The following is a 23,997-nucleotide window of genomic DNA, read 5'->3' as shown; positions in this document are numbered from 1 at the left end:
ATGGGAAAAGAGATTAAAAAGCAAAGACCCTTTGCTGGTGGCTGGGGGCAGGGCAGGGATCCTGACTGTCATTCAACAGCTCTGATTCGGCCGCCCACCTCTGTGTGGTTTCAAGTTGCTTCTCTGGGCTTCATCAAGGTCAGGCCGGAGTGAAGACTATAGTGCCCTCGTGAGTGTTTATGATGAAGAGATGAAACGGCCATCACACATCCAGGGCTTATCAGAGTATCTGGCAGGCTACCATGGCTCAGTAAGAGCTACTGACATTTGGAGTATGCCTGGGACACACTTAGGAGGCTCTTTGCTCCCACAGGAGAACTTGGTGTAGGGCACGGCTATCTGTCTTCAGCAAAAGGAGTTTCAGATACTCAGCTCTGGGGACAGGCCATCTGAGAGTTGGTGCACCTGCTGCACTAGGTGGTACCTTGATTTGGTCCTGGAGTGGGAGGCATCCGGTCAGTACCAGTCCCTCGAAGCATTCCACCTGGACATTGAGAGGTAAAGAAACTCCATGAACCTAGACCTCAATGACACTCAACACTCGGACACTCTGTGCTTGGGCAGAAAGAGCTGCCAGGTTTCAGGAGGTAGAGTGCCTGTACAATGGAGGGCGGGGGGACTGGCAATTGACTCCACTACCAGCCTCAGCTAGGATGGCCTTGGGAAAAAGCCAGGAAGCACACTCACGTGGGGAGACCTATGAGCACCATTTTCTGTGGCATGACTGCCAGCAGGAAAAGCCCATGCGCCTGTGTGAGGAACAGTGTGCAGCCACCAAGAACAAGAGGGGCATGATGATGTTCTCATACGTAAGGGCCTCCAGGGCCCATTTTTCAGGACCAAACCAAGGTAAGAACAGTGTCTGTTATGTGCTGCCACTGCATAAACTGTATGGGAAGTAGAAAGGAGAAATAAGAATACATAGTTCTGTACATAAAAGCCCATGCGCCTGTGTGAGGAACAGTGTGCAGCCACCAAGAACAAGAGGGGCATGATGATGTTCTCATACGTAAGGGCCTCCAGGGCCCATTTTTCAGGACCAAACCAAGGTAAGAACAGTGTCTGTTATGTGCTGCCACTGTATAAACTGTATGGGAAGCAGAAAGGAGAAATAAGAATACATAGTTCTGTACACTTGTCCCATGGTATTCATGGGAGGTGGTTCCAGGACCCCCAGCTGCCATAGTTATCTAAATATAAGATGCTGAACTTCTTATATAAAATGGTGTTGTGTCTGCATGGAACCCGTACAATCCTCTGTGGGTGGGAGAAGGCTTACTGCACTGAACCTATCCTTTATGACATCAGTCTAAGGCTGGGATGTGGCTCAGTGGTATAGTGCTAAGGCTCGAGTTCTAGCCTTGCGCTGCAGACAAAAATATTTTCAAAATTAAAAATGAGAAGGCACATTTGAAATTCACTTTGAGGGAGGCTATAGATCAGGGCTGAAAACAATTTGTGTGATTAAATCATAATATGTTACTTGGGTCTGGAGCAGTTAGGAGCACTGGCTGATCTCCAGAGGATCCATGTTTGGTTCCCAGCATTCATACAGCAGCTCACAACCACCTGTAATTCCAGTTCCATTGGGATCCACACCCTCTTCTGGCCTCTTCAGGTACTGCATGCACATGGTATACTTACATACATGCAAGGCAAAACACTCATACACATAAAAAAGTAAAAATAAGGGCTGGAGAGATGGCTCAGTGGCTAAAAGTACTGTCTGCTCTTTAAGAAGACCTGGGTTTGATTGCTAGCACCCACATGATGGCTAACAACCATTCATAACTCCAGTTCCAGGGGATCTAACACTCTCTTCTGAACTCCATGGGCTTTGTACAACACACGTGCTTATATACATGCAGGCAATATGCTCATACACATAAAAAAAAAAAACACACCTTTAATCCCAGCACTCGGGAGGCAGAGGCAGGTGGATCTCTGAACCAAGGCCAGCCTGGTCTAAACAGTGAGTTCCAGGCCAGCTGGAGCTACAGGGAAAACCCTGACTCAAAAAACAGAAAATTAAATAAATAAAATATAAATAAATAAATATATTATTTATATAAAATAGAAATATGTGAGCTACATGTATAATTTAAAATTGGTCTTTTTGAGACAGGGTCTCCCTGTAGCCCCAGCTGTCCTGGAACTAACTATGTAGACCAGGCTGGCCTTGAACTCACAGAGATCTGCCTACCTCTACCTCCTTAGTGCTGGGATTAAAGGCATGCACCACCACACCCGGCAACATATTAATATTTTAAAAATTGTGCATTTATTTACTTATTTATTTATTGCGTGTGTGTGTATGTGTGTGTGCGTGTGTGTGTGTGTGTGTGTGTGTGTGTGTGTGTATGTATGTGCTTATGCCATGGTGTATGCATAGGGGTCAGAGGACAATGTTTGGAAGTCAGTTTCTCCTTCTAACTTGTTTGTCCTGGGGTTCAATCTCAAATCATCAGGCTTGGTAGCAAGTGTCCTCTTGAATCATCTTGCCAGTCCTTAATGATACATTTTATTTGACGCTAAATATCATTTTGATATGTAATCAATATAAAAATTACTAGTGAGTCCAGTAAGGGGTGTGTGTGTGTGTGTGTGTGTGTGTGTGTGTGTGTGTGTACCGCAGGCTCTCCTGGAACTATGTGACTCAGCCTGGCCTTAAACTCCAGGTGATAGTCCTGTCTCAGCCTCCCAAGTTCTGGAATTACAGCTGAGAGCCACCATGTTTGTGAGATACCTCAGAGTCTCTTTTTGGATATGTCTTTAAACTCTGATATGTTTGGCACTCACAAAAGGTCCTCACTTAAACCCATCCCAACAGTCACCAGGGCCAGCAGCTCCTGAGTAGGACTGGGTGGCTCTGGATGGAGAGTTGGCTGCGTGCTGTGCCTGCTCAGGGTGGCTGGAGAGACACTGTTCTGGTTTCAGAACCAGGAATGGTGGTGATAGAGACATGAAAACTCACACTTGCTCACACTTGAAATGAGTTATGTGTGTAGTATGTGAAATGTATCTCAGTGAAGTCGTTACACACACATACACACACACACATACACACACACACACACACACACACACAAAGAAAATGAAAGGAAGGAAGGGAAAGAAAGGTGGCGGTGTTGTTCTGTAATTGCTTTATGGAGAAGGTAATGTAACAACTGTGTTTACATTTTTGCAATGGCAACTAGGAAGCTCAAAGCCCAAGGTGTAACTCTAGCTTGGGGCTCCGGGCTGCTCAGAACACCTTGTTTACTGGCTTCATGTTAGGTTAACTTATTTTTCTCTAAGTGTACTTCCCCTCTGCCCTAGCTCCCCCACTTCCGTTTTCAGAATGTGGTTAAAGTGTTAAGTGTCTTCATAGGTCACTTTAGGCACTTTTGGAATAAAGCCAAGTATATAGTTAGAAAACAGTCACACACAGAAAGTAAAAATAAATAAAAAGCAAAAAAATAATTTTAAAGACCTGCAGACAGTTCAGGGACCTGGAATGTTCCCAGAAAACATAAAATTCCCTTGAGAGGCAACAGGAGTGAGTTCCACAGTGAAAAAACCAAGAACAGAGAAATCTGTGATGAAAAGGAAAGGAAGGGTGACAGGGTGTGCAGAGTTGGGAGAGTCAAGACTCTCCCTGTGGACAACCAGGGGACACAGCCAAACCCAACTGGAGGGGCTGTGACACGAGACAAGGTTAAAAGACAGGAGTCAATCTTGCCCTGGGGGACAAGCTGGCTGGTGCCCCACGACCCTGAGGGCAAGGAGGACAGTCAGGTTTCTGGATGACTGAGTTAGATTCCACAGAAATAGGGCAGCGGAGAGTCAAGACTCTCCCTGTGGACAACCAGGGGACACAGCCAAACCCAACTGGAGGGGCTGTGACACGAGACAAGGTTAAAAGACAGGAGTCAATCTTGCCCTGGGGGACAAGCTGGCTGGTGCCCCACGACCCTGAGGGCAGGGAGGACAGTCAGGTTTCTGGATGACTGAGTTAGATCCCACAGAAATAGGGCAGCAGCATGTGGGGCTGGAGGAAGCATCTGACCCAGGCAGAGGTCCCATGTCCTCTAGATAAGGTGTCTCATGGGTTGAAGCTGGGGTCCACTCACCTTGGACAGGAGCCGGCTGGCCTGAGAGGTCAGCTCCTGGGTCTGTTCTGCAGAAGGCTGGTCCCTGGCAGTGCCCTGGTTCTCTGGAAGCCTCCCTGGGGTGGGCATGCTGAGGGATGAGGAGGGACTCAGGTCTGCTCGTGGGGGCGGCCACCCTGAAATATACAGCTGCTGAACCCTGGGGCTAAGGGCAGCTTCCCAGTCCCCAGAGGCTGAAGGCCTAAAGCTTACCTCAGACCACCTTGCCACCAAGCCATAGCCTGCCCCCTCTGATCACATTCACATCAGCCCAGGAAGAGGGCTGGCCACCTTGCTGCCATACTAGAGAGAATGAAGCTTGGATATACCCTAGATTAAAGCTGAGAGGGGCAGGGGCATGCCAGGCCTGGGGGGGTCTCAGTCATAATAAGTATGGACTCTAACTCAGGGAGATGTGGGTTTGAGTCCTAGCCCTTTCCTTTCTGAGCTGTGTGATCCTCAACATGCCTTCACCTCCCTGAACCCTAGTCTCCTGACTATCATGGGGATAACAAGGGTGTGATCCTCACAAGCTCCATGTGGGGACTAACTGGGGTCATGAGTGTCCATTTCAGCGTGGGGCCTGCCTGGCAGCAGGCTCCATGAGAACACTACTCACTTCATAGAGCCAAAAGTCCAGGTGGCCCAGCCTGGGTAGGCCTAGTCAAGTCAATCGGCCCTAAGAGGACCTTGGTGTTCTGCTTCCCTGGCTCTAAGCCAGCGTCATCCCAGGGTAGATCAAGTGTCCTGGTGCAGAGTCACATGCAGGAGGAGGCTGGTAAGCCCTGGATGCCCCCCTCCCTCTAACTCACCTGTAGCCCCAGAAGTCTGTGCGTCCTGAGCGGGACTAGGCCACCACTCTGCTGACTGGGGTTGTGGGATGGTGAAGGACAAGACTTTGCTTCCTTGCGACACCAACCCAGAGTGGACACTCTGACTAGGCTTGGGAGGGTCTGAATACAGGTGTACCTGAGGAGGAGGGAGGCACGGAGGGGCAGAGTCAGGGAGGGCAAGCTCACAGGAAATGCCATACTGCACCTGCCTTACAGGCTTTATCTGTGCTTCCCACAGGATCCCCACACTCACCCTGGCAATGAACACCACATTTCAATGGAGCTCACGCTGGCAAAGGGCTTACATGCCCTTCCTATTTGTTTTACAGAGGTCTTGCAAGTAGGGTAGGCAGGGACCACCTGCCCCATTTCTCAAGAGAAAACTAAGACTCTAAGAGGTTTAGTTCCATGAGTTCACCAAGTCCTTAGACTAGATTATAATACCACTTTACCCCAAAGCCTATGGTTTTATACTGATAACATAATAGTTACTAATGTTTGTTATTATACAATTCTAATTCGTATGTAGTAATCATCAATATTTTTAAAAATTTAAATGTGTGCTGGGTGTGGTGGTGCACACCTTTAATCCTAGCACTTAGGAAACAGAGGCAGGTGGATCTCTGTGAGTTTGAGGCCAGCCTGGCCTACATAGTGAGTTTCAGGCCAGCTGGGCCTACAGGGAGACACTGTCTCAAAAAAGACCAAATAATAAAAAATAAATAAATAAAAATAAAGAAATCAGGGGACTTGGGCTGGGGACATTCCATCTTAAAAAAAAAAAAAAATTGGCCAGGCGTGGTGGTGCATGCTTTCAATCCCAGCACTCGGGAGGCAGAGGCAGGCAGATCTCTGTGTGAGAGAGGCAAAAAAAAATTTAAATGTGTATGAATGTTTTACTTGCACATATGTAAGTGCACTACATGCATGCAGTGCCCTTGGAGGCCAGAAGAGGCAGTACCCTTGGAACTAGAGTTATGGTTGGTCGTTAGCCACCACATGGGTGCTGGGAACCAAACCTGGGTCCTCAATGGCTGCTTGAATGAATGGAGACATCACGTGTACAGAGGAATTCTGGGAGTTGTGTCCATCATTTGAAGATGGTGTGCAGAATGTGGAGAAGCTGACCAGGAAGCGCACTCGTGCTCAGCAGGGGAAGGAAGCCAGTTCTAAGCAAGGGTGTGGAATAGGGTTGTGGGACCAGTATCTGCTTTTGTACATGGGTGCATGAGGCCTGGTCATGCCTGTCATTCGTGCACCGTGGATGGTGGCTTTCCTCCCACAGCAGCAGAGCTAGGTAGCTGTGACAGAGGCTGTTCAAGCTGCAGCTGAAAATGCTGTATGTCTAACCCTTAGTGGGGGTGCTGTAGACTGGCCAGGCTCCATCCAGGCTCAGTTACTGTACATTTCTGAGTCCTAGAGCAGATGACATAGCTGACAGGTCCATCCATGAAGTTAGTGCTCAGTAGACAGTAGCTGCCACCTGCACATTCAGCATTGTCACCATCATCACCACTATCACCATCACCACCATCACCACCATCACCACCACCACCACCACCATCTTGCTCACTGCCACCATGACCACTATCATCACTATCACCATCATCACCAGCACATCATCGTCATCATCATCATTGTCACTAGCATTATCATCACCACCACCATCACCACCATCACCATAGTCATCACAATCATTACCACCATCACCATCACTATAATCATCATCTCCACCATCATGACTACCATCATCATCACTATCACCATAATCGCCACCACCACCACCACATCATCATTATCATCATCATCATCATCACCATTTTCACTATCACCATAACCATCAGCCCTATCATCATCACCATCACCATAGTCATCACAACCATCACCACCATCACATCACCATAATCACCATTACCACCATCGTGACTACCATATCACCACCACCACCACAATTATCTTCATCATCAGTACAACCATCTTCACCACCACCATCATCATCACTACCAACGTCACCATCACCACTTCATCACAACCATCACCACCATCACATCACCATAATCACCATTACCACCATCATGACTACCATATCATCACCACCACCACCACAATTATCTTCATCATCAGTACAACCATCTTCACCACCACCATCATCATCACTATCATCATCACTACCAACGTCACCATCACCACCATCACTACCATCACCATCACCTTCATTGTCATCCCACCATCCTCATCATCATCCTTATCCTTATGCATATGGCCACCATGAAGGCAGGTCAATGAGAAAGCTATACTCTACGGTTACTTGGTGTCTAATTAAGAGGTCATGTGGGCCATCCAGGCTGCTCTCTGTTGTCCCAAGGTCAGGCCTGGGCAGCTGAAGATGGGCCTGGCTTAGGGGTTCTCCATTCCCCAGTCAGGAAGCCCCCTGCTTATACTGTTCATTAAGGCTGGGCTGCTCCAAGCATGACTTGGATGCACTGCCTCCCCCTCCTCTAGCCTGAGCCTTGCCAGCTGAAAACAAAGCTGGATTTTCCTAATCCCCTGGCCATCTGCTCAGCTCTGCCTCTGGGCACCTGTCCATCAGTGCCTCTTTCCTCCTGAGGTGACCCAAATACCCAGAGGAGGTCCAGCCCTCCTGAGTTCCCTCCCCACTGTGCCAAAGCACCACCTGGGGAATAGCAGGAACCTAGCAGCTCCTAGATCCAGGGGATGAGAATGAGGGGAACAGAACCTCATGCTTGTGTGTGAGCTCAGAGGAAGTGGGAATGAGGGCGGGGGCTTAAGAACTACTGAGCTGCTCTGGCCTGTCCCTCCCATGACCTGCCTTCTTGGACACAGTGGACCTACTCTAGGGTGCTACTCTCTGAAGCCCTCAGGACTCAGTGCAGGGTAACCTATGCAGGGTAGACTAGTGCCACTGATTTTGGGAAACACTGGGTTAAACAAATTAATATTCTCGGCACAGATGGAGTCTCCAAGCCCTTAAAATGCTAATGGGCTCTATGAATGGGGCAGGAGGGGAGGGAGAGAGGAGTGCTTCCCCAACTCCTCTGTGCACAGATGTCCTCCCCCCCGCCCCCGCATCGTCCCATACTCCATCACGGGCAGCCAGCAGAACCTAGTTCAGGAAAGGTGGTTACATCACTCCCCAATTCCTTCTGGGGGAGTTTCTGGCCCCTCAGCTGTTTTGCATCCCCCGGCAGCTGAGACAAGAGGGACAGGAGTTGGGGGTAGGGAACAGGACAGCAAGTGGTGACATCACCATAGACTCTAGCCAGAGGCCAGCATGGAGAATAGAGCCCAGTCATGACTAGTCCTGGCCCTCTGCTCCAATCCTCCCAGCTCCGGGATCCACAGTGTTCCCAGGTTTGGCCTTGACCTTCCCTGGCCGCTTCTCTGGCTGTGGATCCAGTGGGTACTGACTTGGTTCTGGCAGGGCGAGCGAGTTGTGGGTGCTGTATTCAGATCTCTAAGGTCAAACTCTAGCTCTAGTAACTTTGTGTTGTGTGATCCTGGGCCAGTTGCTTGACCTCTCTTAAGACAGCAGTCAATAGACAACATTGATGGCTACTATCATCACCTGCTTGTCCTGAGGCCCATCACCACAAGGCCAGGGCCTGGGTGGAGCTGGGGTAAACACATCATCTAGCATGGGCAGCCCCCTTTGCCTTTCACATCTGCTGTGGTATGCTCCTGGCTTAGCCTCATTTCTGCAGGTAGAAGCGGGGCAAAGTGGACACCGTCAGCCTGGGCCTGCTGCCTCTGACTGGCTCAGCTAATGTCAAGTCTCCTTTCCATGGGACCATGGTTCCCAGTCACTCACCATAAAGGTGACCTGGATATCAGGATAAATCCCACCTGGTTCCCTGTGAGGTGGGCCCAGCCTGCCTTCCACTGCTGTGAGTTCTGAGGAGAGGGAAAGGCTCGGTAAGGAGGTCATGTTCAATGTTCAATAAAGATAAAACAGGAGGCCTATGGGAGTCAGACCCCATCACTGGGGCTCTCTGATGTGGGCTTTGAGCGGGACACTTTCTGGCTCTCCTGAGCCTTTGGATGGATGACACAGGGATGCAGAGTGAGGTATCTGTTGGCTTTGGCCCTGTTTTCACAGCGGGTTGAAGTCACAAGCCCTTCTCCAGTTGCTCCTTAGATGGCAGTAAGACTGAAGTGAAGGGAATTATAGGCTACTTTCAGCTGAATCCCCTGACTGTGCTCACTCTTCCCTCGAGCAGGACCCTCAGGCAAGGAGTCATCTTTCCGAAAGCAGCAGACTATAGTTGGTGCTGAGCCACCCAGCCTCCCCTACTCTCTACCTGTGAGCCCTCCCCCGCCTCACTCTACCTATGAGCTCTCCCTCCAGCCCTTCTCATCCAGTCCCCTATTCCTTTTCAGCACTTGGAGCTCTGGGGGTACCTTAGGACATCAGTGGGGTTAGTATGCTTCCAGGTCTGATCGCCCCCTAACAGAAAAGCCCAGGAATCCAGATGGGAAGGGTCCTGCCTACATCCGGCAGGGCCACAAATGTGGGAACAGGGAATCCCTGGTCCTACAACGGGCCATGGCTGCCTCCACTCACACTCCTCAGAAGTGGCTGTAGACATCAGGTCAGTACTAAGCAGGGGGAAGCATGATTGGGGGGGAGGGGGGACTCTGCACGAGGATGGGGTGCTCCTCTCCTAGAGGAACAGCCAGGCAACGGGAGCATCAGGGGAAGGTGCTTCTCTGTCCTACCTCCTCCCTGCTGGGCAGGAAAGCAGGAAGCTGGTGCCCACAAGGGCTGTGATGGGCCCACTTCCTGCCTCAGCCCAGGAAAGAGGAAGGTCAGGACTCCCAGGCTGCTCTAAAGACAGTAGGGCTGAGAGGCATGCTGGCCCTCAGGTAGATGAGATGCCCCTCCAGGACACTCCTGCCACGCAGGCAGTGCTCAGTTCCAAAGGGGGTAAAAGTGGGGAAGATGTTGGGAGATGCAGAAGGACAAAAATAAGAAGTATGACCCAGGAAGAAGAGCGGGGCCTCGGGGACTGAGCAGAGTCTGGGCTACAGCCTTGAGCTCAGAGAGGCACAGCAACGTCTTGAACTTCTCACAGCTAGTGAGGAGTAGAGTCAGGAGTCAGCCTAGGTGTTCCTACCCCAGAATCATAGAGAATCTCCTGGTGGCATTCCTGGGCTCCCCAGGCTCCATCATTCAAGGATATCAACAATGAGGGAGAGCCCATGGAGAGCAAGGCCAAGGTCACAAAAGGACCAGGTGGTGGAGGACTGAGGCTCTTCTAGTCCCAGGATCTCAGGATGTAAAAGGTAGTGGCCTCTCTCTAGGACTCTGGGTCATCTGGGTAGAAGCCATCTCCCTGAGGACCCAGGCCATCGGAATTGCTCCTGCTGGGCCCAGTTCAGCCTGAGCCATCCTACCTTGGCTCCAAGGCGCAGCTGGTCGATGGTGTTCTCGGCCTCTGCGTACTTGGTGAGAAGCTTGTGATAATCCTCCTGTAGAGAGAAGATGTGGTCACCCCAAGTCATATAGTATGAGGATCTGAGTTCAGCCCTCAAAATCCAAGTGAAAAAGCCAGATGTGGCGGCGCACGCTTGAAAAAGCAGAGTTAGACAAATAGATCCATGGAACTGTCTGGCCAGCCAGCGGTGCACGCTTGAAAAAGCAGAGTTAGACAAATAGATCCATGGAACTGTCTGGCCGGCCAGCCTAGAATTGGCTAGCAGAGTTAGCCAGATAGATCCCTGGAACTGTCTGGCCGGCCAGCCTAGAATTGGCTAGCAGAGTTAGACAGATAGATCCCTGGAACTGTCTGGCCAGCCAGCCCAGAATTGGCTAGCAGAGTTAGACAGATAGATCCCTGGAACTGTCTGGCCGGCCAGCCCAGAATTGGCTAGCAGAGTTAGACAGATAGATCTCTGGAACTGTCTGGCCGGCCAGCCTAGAATTGGCTAGCTCCAGGTAAAAGTGAAAGACCCTGTTCTAGTTTGTTCTTCATTGCGGTGACAAAATACTCTGACCACTACCAACTTGGGGAGGAAAGGGTTTATTTGTCTTACATCTTCCAGGTCGCAGTTCATCAGGGAGCCCAAGGTAGGAACTCAGGGCAGGAACCTGGAAGCAGGAGCTGGAGCACAGGCCATGGAGGAACACTGCTTACTGGCTTGCTCCCCTGGCCCACGCTCAGCCTGCTTATGCAACACAGGCCCACCTGCCCAGGGGTGGCACCACCCACAGTGGGCTGGGCCCTCCCACATCACTCATCAAGAAGATGCCCTCAGACATGGCCACAGGCCAGTCCAATAGAGGCAATTCCCCAATTGAAGCTCTCTCAACTCAGGTGTGTCAAGTTGACACTGAAGCTATCCAGCGCAGACCCTGTCTCAGAAAACACACAAAAACCAGAGTGAAGTATAACTTTGGAAGACACCCAAGGTTGACTGCTGGCCTCCATATGCAAGTGTTCACATGTGCACATATATGAACATCTACACACAGACACACACACACACACACACACACACACACCAAAACAAGGAAAGAAAACTACTTAAAAGTCAGCTCTTTTCCAATTAGGATCATTGGTTTTACACAAATCTAGAGTTTCATCAAAACAACTCATTTCAGGGAAAAACAAAAACAAAAGCAAGTATCTCTAGTGAGCTGTGGAAGAAGCCAGAAAGTCACTCATTCTGAAAATGAGTTGTTATTATAAAAGGAAAGATTCATGGATACAGAGATGGCTCAGTCGGTAAAGTGCTTGCTGTGCATGCATGAAGTCCTGAGTTCAAATCCTCAACACAAGTGTAAAAAAGTTAGGTGTGGCTATGCATGCCTGTAACCCTAGCACGGGGGGTAGAGGTGGGAGGGATTCCACTGCCTACCTGAATCAGTGAGCTCCATCCTCACGAGGAAGACCCTGACTCAACTATAAGGTGGAGGGCTGGAAAGATGGCTCAGCAGTTAAGAGCACTGCCTGCTCCTACAAGAGACCTGAGTTCGTTCTTGACACCTACATGCCAGCTCACAACCACCTGTAACTCCAGTTCCAGGGGATCAGATGCCCTTTTCTGAGTATACAAGCAGGCAAAACAACTCATATACATAAAATAAAAATAAATGAATCTTAAAAAAATAAGGTAGAGAGTGATAGAGAAAGATACTCAATGTGGACCTCTGGCTTCCACATATGCACACAAGGAAGGAAGGCGGGAAGGGAAGGAGGGAAGGGAAGGGGGGGAGGGAAGGGAAGCACACTTGAGCATTTCTTGTTTTCTCCACTTGAACAAGATCTTGGTAACCACATGGTTGATAAGGGAAGATGTTACTTTCTAGAAGATTCACAGAAATGTGTCCAGAGGAGCAGCCATATCAGAACATTCCTCTTTCGTCACTCGTCACTTGAGTCACTCGGGAGGAAGGGCCAGAACAAGGCTGTGACTGCTGAGGGCTGCTCATGTCACAACAGAGAGGCTGCTGGTGGCTGTGCCTCCTGAGGGACTCTCACAGAGTCCTTCCCTGGCTCATGGTTGGGGGTGGGGGGTGGTGAGGGGGACAAAGGTGACAACAACCAAATCCTCCAGCTCTAAGTGTACTGCCGGGCAGGGAAGAGGGAGGACACAGTGGTCTCTGTGATGCAGCTTGCACTTTAACAGAGCACAGGGTGGGTGACAGCAGAGCAGACCCAACCCCACCATCAACTACAGGAGAACGTCAGAGTAGCAAGAACAAGAGGGAAGGAGAAACACAAGAGGAACTTGAGAGACCTGAAAGACACAGGGGTCAACTGCTACCCACTAACCTTGGCCCATCTCAGCAGACTGAAAGAAAAAGCCACCACCGAGTGCCCCAGTACGTAGGGACTTGTACACTGCCTCAGCATGCGACCCCACAGCACTGAGGAGCTGGTATAAATGTTTGGGTATAGCAATGGAATTAAGTCAAAATAAGGTTTTATTTATTTTATGTATTTACTTATTTTGGTGTTTTGAGAAAGGGTGTATTTATTTATTTATTTATTTGATACTTATTTACTTTGATTTTTTTGAGACAGGGTCTCCCTGTAGTCCCAGCTGGCCTGGAACTATGTAGACCAGGCTGGCTTCGATCTCTATGTGATCTGCCTGCCTCTGCCTCCTGAGAGCTGGAATCAAAGGCATACACCACTAAGCCCAGCTCTAAAATAAGGTTCTTTTGAGTTAGACACAGAGACCAAAATACAAAAAGACTGGATGCCTGGAATTATGCTTCAAAATAATTCAGCGGGGGTTGTGGGGGTGAGGGAAGAGAGAGGGGTCCACAGGAAGAGCTCACTGGAGCTGCTCCATGTAGACACTGCAGCAGGGCAAGGATGGCCATCAGACAATTTGCTTTCCAGAGATTTTTTTAAATTTATTTAATGTGTACGGGTGTATTGCTTGCATGTACATAGGTCATGTCATGCAGTGCCCATGGAGGTCAGAAGAGGACGTTGGATCCCACGGAACTGAAGTTACAGACGGTTGTTAGCCACCATGTGAGTGCTGGGAATCGAACCCAAGTCCTCTGCAAGGGCAGTTAGTGCCCTTAACTGCTGAGCCACCTCTCTAGTCCCCTGTTTTCCAGAGATTTTTTTTTATATATACAGCAGAAGTTGAAAATAAACAGATCATTCCTGAGGTGAATCTTTAAAAAAATAAGCCCAAAGTGTGGGCTTGCTCACTGATCTGTTTTTTGGAGGAGTTTATGTTTGTTTGTTTGCTTGCTTGCTTGTTTGTTCGTTAAGACAGGATCTCTAGTCCAAGCTGACCTCAAACTTGCCCTGAAGCTGAAGAAGACTGGAACTTCTGATCCTCCTGGCCTCCACATACACACAAAGGCATGTACCACCATGTCCAGTTTGTGCAATGCTGGGGATCTAACCCAGGGCTTCATGCATGTTATACAAGAGTACTCTACCAATTGAGCTATGTCCCCACACACTGCTCTTTTGAACACAGGGACAACTCTCCCTTCAGTGGTAGAGGGCTTCAGCCCAGAGACAACACCTCCCCACTCCAACAGTTGCCTGAGTGATACTCAAAGACATAGAGTCTTGCTTACCTGGAGCTGATGAACCAGCTCAGTGGCTTGTTCTGGTGTCTGGAACTCCTGGGGCACCCTGCTGATGGGATGTGCAGGAGGGTCCTTGGCCAGGGATGCCTCTCCACTACTCAGCAACACTTCCCGCACAATCTCTGCTGGTGACTTGAAGATCAGGGGCCTGGTGGGGCCTTGAGGTTGCCGATTGTGGCCTCTGGACTTGGGAGGCCGGTAGCTCTCATCTTTGGGAAATCTTACCCGGGGCCCCACTTTGGAGAAGTCAGGGAGCGGATAGTTCAGGCGCCCCCGACCATACTTGGGGGATTCTGAAGAAGAGTGGCTAGCCAGAGTGGCTCGCTGCTTGTGTGGTGACCTGACTTCCTGTATTGACCCAAGCCGAGTACTCAGGGGGCTGATGGAGCCTGTAAATCGGGAGGGCAGTGGCTTGGGTGACGTCTTAGTTCGTTTCCAGGTTGGGTCCTTGGGCAGAGAGCTGGGCAGGCTGGTGGTCTTGCGCCCCCATGTGGCTACGGAGCATTGGGGGTTCTGAGTTGGCACTGCTAAGGAGTCCTGGAATTCTGTGGATGTTGCCAGAGCAACTTCACCTCCTCTGCTCTGTCATCTGGGTGTGGGAAGTGGTGGTGTGGGCTCTGTGGCAGGGTGTCCACCAGCGCAGTGGACTGGGGCACATCAGTGTCCCCTTCCCAGGTGTAATTAAGGCTGTCACTAGGGTAGCCTAGGCTTACAGCCCCACTACTCCAAGACCTTGCGGGGCTGAGTTCAACAGATGGATAGGCCTTGGCATGCCCTGAAGGTCCATGTCCATCACCTTGTTTACTGGAGGTCACCCAGCTTCTGGCTGGCCCCTGCCCCAAAGTTACAGAGTTGGAATCTTCTTGGTCCTCACACTCCAGCCCTGGGCATCTCTCTCCAGTTGCATCCACCTCAGGGCTTCTGGGGGCCTCATCCAGCTCCTCTTCAGACAGCTCCAGCAGTTGATTATGCCTTGGGAGCCAGGGCAGAGGCAGGGTGGAACCTTCTGGGCTGCTCACATCATCAATTTCAGTCTCTGGAAAGACAGGTCATTCATCACTGAGCACATGTTGGGTCTACAGCACCACTTGAGTTGATTCATGACTTCATGATGTGGGGGTGGCAAGAACCCAGACACACCCCACATAGCCAGGTACTTACCTGACTCCTCCTTTGGTCATTCTAAGACCCTCCAGACTCAAGCCTCTGACTCAGTCTCCCCAAAGTGTTTCCCGTCTTCACAGACAGCAACACCAACCCATGCAGTTGCATAATGCCGAGTCTGGGAGGCATGTTGGTTGTCTTTCTTTCCCTAGCCCTGATCCAGCCTGTCCCCTGCCCTGTCCCACTTACCTCCTACAGAGCTTGGGCCAAAGTCTTCTCATGCTTGGACTGATGCAATAGCCACTTAATCTCCTCCCCATAGTCACCCCCATCCCCCACCTGAATCTCATCATGATCCCTGCTGTTCCCAGCACAAAAGCAGAGCCTTTACATATCCATCCATCACATATCCATTCATCCTTTCAAATATTCATCCATCTACCCATCCATTCACTCACTTCCCCATCCACCTCCAACCATCACTCATCCATCCATCATCCATCCATTCATCCCCACCACTCACCTTTTCAAGCATCTATCTAGTCATATAGCACCCACCTACCCATCATCCACCTATCCATTCCCCCTTTCAAATATCCAGCCATCCATCATCCATACATCTACCCACTCATCTTCTCATCTTTTCTTTTTTTAATATTTTATTATTTTTATTTTATGTGTATGCATGTATTGCCTGCATGTAGGTAAGTGTACCCGTGTTGTTCAATGCCCACGGAGGATAGAAGAGACTGTCGGATCCCCTGAAACTAGAGTTATAGAGAGTTGTTAGCTGCCAGGTGGGCGCTGGGATTCGAACCCAAGTCTCCTGCAAGAACAGTGATCTTAACCACTGAGCCATCTCTCCAGCCCCCCGACTCATCTTTTCAAACATCTGCACACACTTCTATCACTCAGCCATCATCCATCCATCCATCCATCCACCCATCCTTTCGAGCATCCATGCATCCAGCATCCATCCATGCATCCACTTACCCATCCTTTCAAGCATCTATCACCCAGCCATCACCCACCCACCTATCCATCCTTCAAGCAGCTACGTTTATCTAGTCTGCTCTACCCCTTTATGGGTCTCTAAGATAGATTGAGCTTTTCAGGAGACACACTGGCTAACGTTGCACAGACTCCTCTCTGAATGGAGGCACCTTTGTCGTAAGCCTTGTATTGCTTGCTGTTCCACCTTGCTCTTTCCCTTACTCCTGACCAGGGTATACCACCTGTCTACTTAAAACTGCCTTCAGCAAGTCACTCTAGTTTACAACAGCAATTCCAAATCCCAGAGATGCCAGAGACTTGCCAAAAGATTGTACAGTGCTTCCTAGAAGTCCTGAACTTTGAACTCAGGCCTCAGGCAAGTGTCTTCCACAGAGATCATGCAGGCACTGAAGGGTATAAGCCCAGGATCCAGGGAACCCTATGCTCACTCTGAGATCCTCTGACCTGTGTCTGGAAGCTATGGGCAAGTCTCTGCCCCCTGGCAGTCCCTATTTAAACTTGAGGCTTGCTCTTCCTACCTGCAGAGTTTTGTGGAGGGAGGGAAGTAGGACACAGGACATGAGAACTGCTGTTACATCATAGCAAAGAGTCACCCAGTGACCCCAGGAAGAGGCACTTCTGCCTATCACCCTGAGCATCTCAGGCTGCACTCCCTGATAGCAAGATCAGAAATGATTTTGTCTCAAAATACAATTTTAAAAAATTTTAAGACAGGATCTCACGTAGCCCCAGCTGACCTAGAACTCACTATGTAGACCAGGTTGGCCTCCATCTCACAGAGATCCGCCTGCCTCTTCCTCCTGAGTGCTGGGATGAAAGGCATGTATCGCCATACCCAGTCAAAATACATTTTAAAAAACATCTATGGCTATAGCTCAGTCTTAGAGCACTTGCTTATCCTATAGTCCAATTCCCAGTACTAAAAAAGAAAGAAACAAAGAAAGGATCAAATGGTTCCCAAGTGGACAGCTGTGACGGGCCTGAATAAAGCACTTAAGGTAACAGCACAATGGTATGGTCTGAGGGGGGTGTTGATTCACAGGAGCCTAATATGAGGGTGTTTGATTCACAGTTGGGTGGAGTAGCCACCACAAATCAAGCTTTCTGTTACCCAGTGGCTTCATTCCACCCATTTCACAGGTGGGGAAACCAAAGTGCTACATCCCTCCTGTTGACTGGAGTTAGAAAAATCCTTAAAATAAGTATGAGCTCTGGGTCAAGCAACTCAAATTACCAAAGACAGGATGATGTCAAGGATGCAAAGATGGATGGATAGCATTACCTCAGCAGTATTCAGCATAGCCCAAACCAGAAGCTACTACCTGCCCAGCAGGAGAGACTGGCCCAAGGGATTATGGGAAGAATCTCACCATGGTTCCACACAGGTCCTAGGAGAGACTTGTGGAAGAAAACTGGGAGATTGTGAAAATATTCCTAGCTCTAAAAATAACAACGAAGTGGTGACAATGGAGCGCTTGTAATTCCTTTGCATATTCATATTACATTTATTTGCATATGGGAAAGAGGTCTTATCTGGGGATGGTTGGAATAATGAGAAATTTTAAATTTTATCTCTTATTTGCTTACATTTTCTGAAATGCATATTATTACCTATGCAATTTAAATGTTAATTATAAACTTGTAGAATTTAATTAAAAACTGTGAAGTTGTCCCTAGTCCCTTGCCTCTGCTGAAAGGTGGGGTCTTTGGGGGACAGGTCACCACTGCAGACTAGAGGAGTCTACCTCACCTTCTCTAGAAGACTCTCCGGACTCCTGTGTGTCCGGATCCCACTCCAGGGGAGGCGGGTGCTGCTGGACGTGGTGGAAGTCCTCCAGGAGCTTGGAGCTGGTGGCTTCAGGAAGGGACTGCTCATTCCCCCAGTCCTGCTCGGTACTTGTGTCTGCGTCCTGTTCCTGGGTCCAGGCCCAGCACCGGCGCCGTCGGTGGGGTCCCTGCCCCAGGCCCTGCCCTGGCCACTGTGTCTCTGTCCCTGAGCTGGCCATGGGGCCTGGCCTGCCTTCACCTGGGCCACTTCATCTTCAGGAGACTGAGCTGTGGCTAGGTGTCCCACAGTCACGGGTGAGTCCTCTCAGCACCAGCCATCCTGCCTGCAGCCTGTCAGGGACACAACCAATGAACATCAATCCTCATGGCTCTCCTTTATTCACACAAGAACTTACCAGAAGGGCCCCAGAGTCAGATGGCCCTGTCCTCCACCCTCTGTCCTCTGCCTTCAGGGCTGGGTGACCTCGGAGAGGTCATGTCATTTGTCAACACTGGGGTGAGAATTCCACTTTCTCCCCAAGATAAGGAGCTAGCATTCAACTAACGGGCTGCACACTAAGCAGCAGGTGTTCCCCAAGTGCCAGGCTCTGTCAGTGGGCACTGGGCACAGGTCCTATTCACAACACTGATCATCCAAGGGAGGACATGCACAGATAACCAACCAGGCAGCCACCATCTAGGTGACGAGTGCAGGGGACACACAGGATGTACCATTCCAGGCCCAGGAAGCCAGGGAAAGCATCACACTGGCATAGAAGCCATTTGCTCAGAGCACGGGGCAAGAACTCAGATTGAAAGCAGGGAACCCAATGCCGAACTTAATTGAAAGCAGGCACACAAACAAACATGGCTCTGCACATGTTCCAGCAACCCCACTCACGACAGCCAAAAGGAGACAACCCAGGCATCCCTCTATCCACACATAGAAGTAATTTGTGGTCTCTACATGTGATGGAGCATTATTCAGCCACAGAAAGGAATGGTCTTACAGCAGGAACAGAATGAAGTCCCAACCCAAGCTACAATGTGGATAAACAACCAAAGTGTCACACTCTGTATCTGCGTCTGAGTCTGAGAGTCACAGTACGCAGACCAGATGAGTCCAGAGAGGGAGTGATGGCTGCCACAGGCCAGGGAGGAGTAAATGGTCCAGAGCTGCTAAACAGGCATAGAGCTTCCTTGTAGGGTGAGGAAAATGTTCTAGAAGCAGAAAGAAGGGATGTGGTGCAACAGTGTGCATATGCTGGGTACCACTGACTGGTTTGCTTTAATTTCATGTTATGAGAGCCTTACCTCAGTAATGAGGAGCTACAGCACTCCAGGCCAGGGGTCCAAGAGTACAGAGGATGGGTGGGACTGGGTAACTGAAAGACAGCAGATAATGAAGGAAGGCTGGGAGGAAACCAGTCAGCTTCCCAGGACTGCTCAGAAGTTCGATGTGACTTCTAAGCAGAGAGCTGGGCCAAGTGGAAAAGGCCTTCTCAGTTGCTCTGGGACAGTGAACCAGAGTGGGCAGGTTGGTCACAGAGGGAACAGAGGGAAGGTGGCACGGAAGGGTGGCCCAAGAGGAGGGCTCTCTTTCTCTCTCTTCCTCTTTTCCTCCAGTCATCACCTTCATACTCTCCTATTTCCAATACCTCTTTGGCGTTTCCTCTGCATCAATCACTGTGCTGGGCCCAGGAACCTGGGCCTCAGAATAAGGGCACAGCCACTGATCTCTCAAAGAACTGTCGTCAGCAGCTGAGGTTACCTGCACTGAGCCTGCACAAGCCTGGCTCTGTCAATCATCAGTTACGGATGGGGAAGGGCCGCCCTTCCCCTCCCTGCAGAACTACTGGCTACTGAAAGATTCTAGGAGAGGAGGAGCTGTGTAACCCAGTGGTGAGCCCACCGAGCTCCAATGGATAGCTGCAAATCCATGGTTAACAGATGGCCTTGGTTAAACTCAGTGAGTTACAAAACAAAAAGATGTGAGTGTGCGAAAGGGATCCGTAGGGTGGAGGGGGTTGGAGGTAAGAGTCATTAGAATGCATTTTATACATGTATGAAAATGGCAAAGAACAAATTTAGTTAAGAACACAAACAACTCTAGCCTTCTCAGTGCAGTGGCTGTGGCTGGTTAGAGCTTAAAAAGGCCTTGCTCTGCAGGTGGGAATGCTGTAGCCCAGGGAGGGCAGACTGTGCCCAGAATGGTACAGGCTCAGGACTAGGCCGAAGTAGAAACCAGCTTTCTGCCACTGGCCAAGGCTCTTCTGTCCAGGTTGGCACAGCTCCCAGTCTCTAGACACAGGCATTTGGAGCTATCCTTCAGGCTCGTGAGCTCTTGGATCCTGCTCTGGAACCTTCAGTGTGTAGTTGAGAACAATCAGCAGACAGTTATTTCTGGACTCAGTTCCCCAGAGACCATGCAGCCCAGGGAAGGCCAGCTTTGCAAAGAGTGGAGCACCATCAACCAGGGATAACTCTCTCCCCTGTGACCCTGGCACTAGGGTCAGGCTCAAGGGCTTCTTTGCTCTCTCTTACCCAGTCCTCTTCTCTGTCCCCCAGTACAGAGCCCCTAAATGCCCTCCACACATACCATTCCCTCTGCCAGTTCAGCAGGAAGCTTGACCCACATCTGCCTTCCCATCTCAAGAAAGCTACTTCTAAGTGATAAGAGCGAGGCTCAAGGGAGAACAGTGACTTTTCTGGGCACAGAAAAGCTCCTTGCCTGGAGCTCTCCTGACTTCATTTTTGTAATCACATGACTCAAACAGTAAAAATACATTTGTACACCTCTACTTCTGTGTGTACATCTAACTTTATAAGTGGGCATCAATATATACATGTTCTAGGAAATGTACTTCCAAACGTTTGTTTTAAAAACAAATCCCCAGGATACACACATACTGGATGTAGTAATATACATCTCTGTAATCCAGTGTGCCCCTACCTGGAGATGGGAGACAGAGTTAGGCTTGTGGCCCAGCCAGAGAGATCCTGAAGAAGAGAGACCCTGTCTCAAACAAGGTTGATGGTTTAGATCTATACTGGAGGTTGTCTTTTGACCTCCCAATGTGTGGTGTGTATGCCACAGCCCCAGTGTGCTCCCTCCACCAAACGAGAGATTGTAAGTTGACGTTCAAATCCTTGCTCCCCATACCTCTTCAGGTCCTGCACCCCTGCTGAAAATCCCTGTGGGAATCTTGACTGTGTGTGTGAGAATTCACTAAGCACTCAGGCTATGTCTGCAGGAGCCTGGCTCGGTGGACCTGTGCCAGGAAATCTGCATTTAAGCCTCTGTGGAGTCTCTCCTGGCTCCCATGCGGAGGCAGTGGGCAGGTGGATGGGTGTGAAGTCTGAACCACTGCTTGTCTCTTCCTGGACTCTGCTGAGGAAGGGCCAGACAGTGGTGTGTGGTTTTCTGACTTTTGAAAGGGTTTTTTTTTTTTTTTCCTAGCCCCACCACAGAGCAGTCTGCCCAATCACAGAGGCCTCTGCATGCACAAAGAGGAACAGCCCATCTTCTGAAATGACTCAGTCATTGCAGAAATCTCACCCTGACCAGAGGCGCCACCGTCACTGGCAGCTGTGGTCACTGGTTACAGTTTCACACTTGCCCCTCAGGCACCTCAAACTGAGTTTTTCCTGAGCAAGACTTTTGTCTTCTGTGCAAGCCACAGTCCTCAGAGTCTTGGAGCCTGGGACTGGCCAGTCAGCTAGTCAGTCAACAAACATATATCAGGGCTAAACATATACCAACCTCAGGGTGGGATGAAGTAGCAACAGAGAAGCAGTCTGGGCGCTGGGTAAGCAGGTTCCTGCTTTGAGGGCTTCTCATTGCAAAGCAGAGAGAAGGCCACTGGGCCTGCCACTGCTGGGGAAGTCACCCTGCTCTGGCAAGCACAGATAGGCCAATGAACCTTGAGGTTCCCACTGACAGCTCTGAGCACCAGCAGGGACAAATTAGCTTTAAAATCCCCAGGACTCCTGTGTGCCAGGCACTTGGTAAAGCACTAGGATACAGAGAGAGGTAAGCTGGCCAAGATCCTACCTGGTGGGGAGGGTGCAATCCAGAAAGGCCATGGAAGAAGATAGTTCTGGGGTGGCCTTGACAGACCAAGGGAAGGTGGGGGAGAATGAGGAAGGGCATTCTGGGCAGAGGGAACAGTCTAGACAAAGGCACAGAGGTCTGAAAAGTCAAAATGAACCTCAAGGAGAGCTAAGATCCTGGTCCCTGAGTGCCACACACAGGCAGGTAGATTCTGACAGGCTCTGCAGGGCAGTAGAGCTGGTGAAGTCTCCAGTGATGAGCCGTCTACTGACCCAGGAGGGCCAGCCTCACTAGGACAAAGGCCCTCTGAGAACTGTGCCACTAGGCTTAGGGTCCTCACCTGCCCTGAAGAAACTGCCCCCCACCAAGCACCAGCCATCACTCTTCCTTCTGCGTCCTAGCTCCCCTCAATCTGACACCCACGCCGCCTACCCGGCCCTGATCACGTAGGGTGTAACACCTGATTCTGTTGAGTTTCTCACCAGACAGTCTCCTCTTTGCCCTCTCTACACAGATCCGGGTGGAGAGAGGTGGGGGGTGGTGAGGTAAGTGTGATGGGGTGTTCCTGCCCTGGGTCACTCCCAAACTGAGGCCCCCCCCTCTTATGAGGGACCTGAACCAGCAGACTCTAGGTAATTCTTCCCCATTTTGGTGCTCAGAAGCCCCCTCATATCCAGCCAGGACTATCCAGGGCACCCCCCTTCACTCCTACCTTAACTTCTCTCCCAAAGGAACCTGAGGCAGAGACCTAGAAGGTTTTCACAAGATCTCAAAACAAGGAAGTTCAGCCTACAAAGAGGCGCACTGTGACTGAGGCCAAGGCCATCAGACTTGTAGGAGACAGGAATGTTGGGGAAGAAAGACACTCTTATCAAGTAGCCAGGCCCTCCAAAAATGGTTAGGTTGTGGGGCTCCTTGGTCAGTGACAGGGCACAGACCTGTTCCCAAGTTGCCTCTGGCCTGTAGAAAGCAGATACCGTCCCACCCCACCCCCACCCGTGGATGTCACCACCTTCTCTCTGGCTCACCCAAGTAACCAGGGAAGAAGAGAAACCAGGCCACACTATTACTGACTCTCCATCTCAATCCACCAAAGGGCTGAGCTAGCCTCCAGGCCCTCACAACATCCAGGCTCTGTCCCTGCCCTTATGTGGCCTAGGGGCCACTCCTTGGGTGGGGTGTTGCCTCCCCAGGGCGCTGTACTACCCTCCATGAGATGAGCTCGCCCCAGGCAGAGAAAGGGACCAGCTCTTGTCCAAGTTCTCAAGAAAGAAAACCGAATCAGAGCTGCGACTGGAACCCAGCATCCCAAAGTCCACTATGGCCTGGGGGCCGGGCTCCTCGCGCTGGAGACCAGTGGTGGCAGCTGCGCAGCTGTGACTTCCTGGCTGGGCTGGTCCCACTGCCAGGGCTGTCCCAGAGCCTGTGACTGGCCGTCCAGAGGGAAAGCGTCCTGCCCTCTGGCCCTCCTCCTAGGCTCAGCCCCTTACCTCCATTGGGCTCGGCCACCATCCTGCCGGCCTGGGCTCAGGGGAGCTGACCACGAGGTCTTTGTTCCAAAGATGGGGAGCCCCCTGCCTCGGCAGCTCTCTGGCCCGCCTCCAGGCTGCTCTGCCAGCCCAAGCTGCTGCGGCTCACAGACCAGCATCTCCCCACTTCTCCCCGCCCCTGCAGCTGAGGCCGGGCCTCCTCCTCGCAGGAAGCGCCCAGCCTGATTTCCTACAAGTGTTTGTGAGAAGGAGGGGGTTTGCTGAGCAGAGTCAGTGCCAAGAGCTTAACCCCTTACAGGGCAACTGCGGGCTGCGCTGTGCTGCAGGGGAAGGGCTCATGGGAACTTCTGAGGCCTTGAACTTGAGACCACCTCAGCCACCACTATGGGAGCACAGAAAGGGAGACTGAATCCCAGAGAAGGCCATAGGCTTGACCAAGGTCACACAGCATGCTGGACCTGGGAGGACGTGAAGGAAGAGAATTATCTTGATGGTCGAGCTGTGTCGAACCCCACCC

The 23,997-nt window shown here is 50.6% G+C and overlaps 1 protein-coding gene across 1 annotated transcript in view; it reads right to left on the bottom strand.

Moving 5' to 3' along the window:
• Akna (AT-hook transcription factor) overlaps window positions 1-23,997 on the bottom strand; it is a 56,087-nt gene that overhangs the window by 24,584 nt on the left and 7,506 nt on the right. The window contains 7 exon segments of the mRNA XM_029563686.1: window positions 425-484; window positions 4,113-4,267; window positions 4,943-5,099; window positions 10,379-10,453; window positions 14,040-14,624; window positions 14,627-15,087; window positions 17,920-18,287. Of these exon segments, the coding sequence (XP_029419546.1) occupies window positions 425-484; window positions 4,113-4,267; window positions 4,943-5,099; window positions 10,379-10,453; window positions 14,040-14,624; window positions 14,627-15,087; window positions 17,920-18,175 (1,749 nt within the window). The 5' untranslated portion in view covers window positions 18,176-18,287.

This window comes from Nannospalax galili, unplaced genomic scaffold (assembly GCF_000622305.1).
Source record: "Nannospalax galili isolate Female #2095 unplaced genomic scaffold, S.galili_v1.0 scaffold34, whole genome shotgun sequence".
Classification (NCBI taxonomy): domain Eukaryota; kingdom Metazoa; phylum Chordata; class Mammalia; order Rodentia; family Spalacidae; genus Nannospalax; species Nannospalax galili.
The sequence above is the reverse complement of the archived record's forward strand: the minus strand, read 5'-3'. Positions and strand labels throughout refer to the sequence as shown.